This window comes from Euprymna scolopes, chromosome 12 (assembly GCF_053919585.1).
Source record: "Euprymna scolopes isolate OS-2025 chromosome 12, ASM5391958v1, whole genome shotgun sequence".
In the NCBI taxonomy this organism is placed as follows: Eukaryota; Metazoa; Mollusca; class Cephalopoda; order Sepiida; family Sepiolidae; genus Euprymna; species Euprymna scolopes.
In genome coordinates this window covers 24,927,002-24,931,852 of record NC_136493.1, presented here as the reverse complement: position 1 = coordinate 24,931,852, position 4,851 = coordinate 24,927,002, and the positions used below count along the sequence as shown (strand labels likewise).

At 33.5% G+C, this 4,851-nt stretch overlaps 1 protein-coding gene across 1 annotated transcript; it reads right to left on the bottom strand.

The window, feature by feature from the left end:
* Nucleotides 1–391: 391 nt before the first annotated feature.
* On the bottom strand, nt 392–3,459 carry LOC145291604 (minichromosome maintenance domain-containing protein 2-like). The gene has a single exon (XM_080137681.1). The coding sequence runs from the start codon at nt 2,839–2,841 to the stop codon at nt 829–831; it is 2,013 nt and encodes a 670-aa protein (XP_079993807.1). The 5' UTR covers nt 2,842–3,459; the 3' UTR covers nt 392–828.
* Nucleotides 3,460–4,851: the final 1,392 nt, after the last annotated feature.

The following is a 4,851-nucleotide window of genomic DNA, read 5'->3' as shown; positions in this document are numbered from 1 at the left end:
CTGACCTTCTTCAAGTGTATTTTGTCAAGTTCAGAAATCTTCCGGTTGAACTCGGGGAATTTGCATGGAATTTCAAATGTAACCCTTTTTTTTTTTCAATCCACAGAGGTATTATGCTCTTGTTCCATCAGCCATGACTGTATAGAAGTACTAAGTAACTTGCAATTGTATTTTGAGTATCGCCCGCACTGAGGATTGAACTTTTAACCTCTACAAGAGTGTAATTTTACAACTGAATTTTATCAAGTACTTCAACCAATTCTAGTATGAACTTTTAGGATCCCTAAACCTATTTTGTTTTCTAAATGTACAATCTTAATACTTATTATATATCACTATTTACTATTACATATTATTACTACATAATGTATATATATATATATATATATATATATATATATATATATATATATATGGAGAGAGAGAGAGAGAAAGAGAGACAGACAGACAAAGAGAAAGAAAGATTTTTTTATATACCTGAAGGTCGAAGGTTACATTGACTGAAATATTGTGAGAATAACACTGAAGATGAGAACAGAAGCCCAAAAAATCCAAATAATATGAATAATCAATCCTCATCTTAAAAATTCAGCATTGAGATGTTTTTTTTTAAAACTACAACTGAGGTATTATTTTATATGAATGTTGATACAAATACTGGTAAGGGATCATTCTCCCATCACCCTCTCCCCACCTCATTTTTGAGGGAAGGTGCACACTTGTAACATGAATAATTATGCAGTCCTGATGATGCTAAAAACTGTATTACCAGGATGGCAAAAAGAATCAAGTCAAGCTTATTTTAATAACATATGCAAACGGCATCAATTATTCTTCAATCTCATCAAATCTATGACAATGTTGTATAAAGAAAAAATAGAACTTTTCCATAACTTCATCGTTATATTTCAAGAATGATTCAAGATTTGTGAGAACGATATTGCTATAAAGCGAGCTGTTGAAAACGGACACTCCAAATCTGGCGAGTAGTGTATCTTCATATAACCGAATCGCCATTAATACTTCACACACAGTCACATGATGTTTAAGGCTTAATTTTGTAAAACCAACTGCAAGTTTAGTGATGACGTCAATGGCAGATGCAGGAATACTGGAATCATCAATATCGTATGTCCTGAGTCTTCGTGACGCCAGATAATAATCTTCTATCATTACTTTGCTTTTGTCACTCATGAGAACCTGCCAGCTTTTTAAACAGTTCAGAAAGTCAAACATATCCGCTTCAAAAATGTTGAAACCATAATCTTTTGGATTCATAGCCATTGATAAAAGATGATAGCTAATCAGGTCATCAGATTCAGGAGAGGTTTCCGGATCTGTGTAAACCAAAATACCGAAGGCATCTAAAAAACATTTGGGTAGATCTCCAGGGTTGTATTTCATCAAAACCTGGTCGGAAGCCTGTGTCCGAGCTGTTGGCTTCGGGTCACAATAAGCCCATAACTGGCAGTTCAAAGGATATTCAAGAATCTGGGGAAGGCTGTCAGTAAGCTTAGACTCAACTTCGATGGGAATTTTGTTTGACATTATCGCAGACTGAAGTTTGTCTCGCACAGTTTTCTTATAACAACTGATATCTCCAAGATGACAGATTCCATTAGAAGCCATAATTAACGAGCCAGCTTTTACATAATAGGCAGATGTGCCATACATGTCTTTACAAGCTTTACCCAAAAGATAGTTATTCATTGTGTGATTAATGACTTTATCGCAATAGGTAAGCCCATGAAAAAAGAGCTTGGATATAATGGACGTCTCCTTTCCAATCACCAAAAGATGAAGAGGTAACTGATCGCCAACATTAAAAGATGATACCAAGTTTAACAAAATACACAATTTAAGCTTCCAGAATGTTCCAGGAGGTGTGACATGACCAGCAAAATAAAAGGCCAAACTTAAGGCAAACCGCCATGGAGAAGGGCCGATTCTTTCAAATAATTTCTTGAAATTCTGAGGAATTTGATTAAAATAACTATGTTGGTATCTATCGGGTGAAAAAATAACATTACCGGCTTCAATCGCCAAGGATATTTTATTTTCTACAAAACCCCGGCGTACAATTCCCAAAAACTCGTGTTCTAAACCGAGAGTGACATGTTTTGCCATGGCACCTCTTACATAAATCAGGATTTTTTGATGATGTTGCATATTTGAAAATGAAAAGCAATCTGATGGTACTACGTCAAGTATGACTTTCTCCGCTAAAGTGCGGCACGATTTGGCCTCAGTTAACGGAGAGCAACAGTAGATACAAGTGAAATTGTTTTGGATTGTCTGGGCTTCTAACGCACCCGGAACGTGCGTTCTTATATATTCTTTACTGTTGGATCCTTTGCAACTTTGTTCCGAGCACAGGTACATGGTGTGGTGCGAATACATCGACACTGCAGTCATACCGATGACTATGCCTCTGAAACTTACCACTCGGGACACTTCAGGAATTTTCACAAGATCCGAAAAGGACCGGATTGTGTATACACCGGGGATATTTGGAACAGACAGGAGATGAAGTACAATTGATATCTGATTGGGAAATACTTTCACTTTGATTAAATTTCTTACGACAATATAATGATAAACAAGTTCATGAAATAATAATGTTACATCTTTTTGGGAGTTCAATAAAAGATTTCCAAGGTCGACATTTTGATTTAAAAGTTCCTGTGGATCGATTTCAATATCAAATGAATAAAACACAGTATTTTGAGTGTTGTACTGCTGGCAAAGCTCTCCAATTTTCTTCAGAATACCAAACTGGTCCATATATGATAATGCAGCAATCAAAAGGTTGTATCTGGATAATGATTTTGTGCCTGACATTATTTCGTAATATTTACAAAAAATCCGTCATGGAATTTCCAATCAGATCATAAAGTTAAGAAATGTTATAGGTTTTTTTTATTTGTTTTTTTTTTTATCGGGAATAAAATCCTACTTTCAGAAAATCAGAACCTGAATATCGTCCTAATTTTTTTTTTTTTTTTTTTTTTTTTTGTGAGTTTCTTGGATATAATTATAATTTTTAAAAGAAGTTTAAACGCGAACGTTTTAATGGCGTAGTTTTATTATTATTTTTTTTAAATAGTAGCAGAAAAATTAAAAAAGAAAAAACACACAAGAAATTTCTTCAAAAATAAATGAAAGAATTTCTTTTATCTTATATTGATGTTTTTTCTTGAATCAGATTTAATTTTAATGAGCGTAAACACACGAATTTGTCCTCGACAATGGCGAACTATTTTAGAACGCGTGAAGTTATCTCGATAAAGGTTGTGAAAACCCAATTATTACTTTGCACTAATTTCAGGATTTAACTTTTTTTATTTTTTCGTTTATTATTATTTTTTAATATCTAAATGATTTCGGTACACCTAAAAAGTAATAAAACGTTTATGCAAACACTCAATTTCTACGTAATGAATGAATTATGAAAATTTTGTCACCTCTTCTCGTGTGTCTATTTCTCGCGTTAATATAATTTTCATAAGTACGTATTTTTTTTTTTTTTTTATTGAGTAATAATCGAATATTTATTAAAATAAAAATACAATAATGTAAAATTGAACGAAAACTAAAATCTACTGAAAAATAAATCAGTAAAATAAATCAATACAGGATTAAAAAAAAAAAAAAAAAAATGTGCATCTGCATCCGTTGGATTTTTTTTTTTAAACTACTTTTTATTAACCACTTTTCTCCACGTTAAAAAACGACCCTGGTGTCTAACTCTGTCCCGTGGGGAGGCATAGTAAATAGGTACTTTTTATTAACCACATATTAAACTTAATCATAAATGGCAATACAAAAAAAAAAAATCAATCTAATCTTGCTCGGGGTGGGGGGATGAAAACGGATGATCAAAGTGTAGTATATGTTCTGTCCTTTTTATTGGATTTAATACTTGGGTATTCAGTACTTATCCGATTTACGACCCAATCTTCGACAACTTCGTGTCCGTTCGCATCTCCCGGCAGATTACGGAATCAGCTGTCGGGAAACAGGTTTCAATGAACGCGTGAAATTAATTAAAATAAAAATTAAAACGACTCAACACACTATGTCAACATGAAATATCTCCCTTTCCCCATGTTAAGAATAACTTTCTGAATAGAAAGCGATTCTTAACACGAAGCTGCGTTTTGAATAATCATCTGGCAGTCTTTGTTTCGACATCTTTCGCGTGCTTACGTAAGCAGCCGGAAAATGCGGTCAGTCTTGTGTATTGACGAGGATTTCGCCTGGAAATTACTGAAGCGTCGAATCGGAGCAGTTTAAGATTTGAAAGACACAAAAAAATATAAAAAGCCGAGCACTATTACTAAGCATGTGACGGAAAGAAGATAGTATGTTCCAAAAATCACAAAAATTGATAGAGTACTTTTTTTTTTTTTTTTTGATATTTCTGCATCAACTCACGATTTCCATGAAGTTGTGCCCTGCCCGGCAGATGACGGGAAGAACCGGAAATGGTCTCGATAAGTAGTTTCTAGACCCTAATTGGGTTGTATTACTGTACACATAGATTCGAAAAAGTTGTCAAAACAACAAATATATAGCAAATAAATGTTATCAAAGGCAAAATAAGTTACTTTTCTACCTAACTGGATATATTTTTTGTGTTTTTATTTAGTGTAACATGTTTATTCAGCTCGAAAAACATGCAGTGTTTACCGATGTATTGGAAAATTAAAAATGGCGGCCGACTCTCTCTCGGAGAGGGTAAGTTTGGGAAAAGATATTATAAATAATAAACTAGACAAAATACTGTTAGAAATTCGCTCAATATATGTTACTGTGACATAAGTTGACATGTATTCGGTGTTTTTTTTT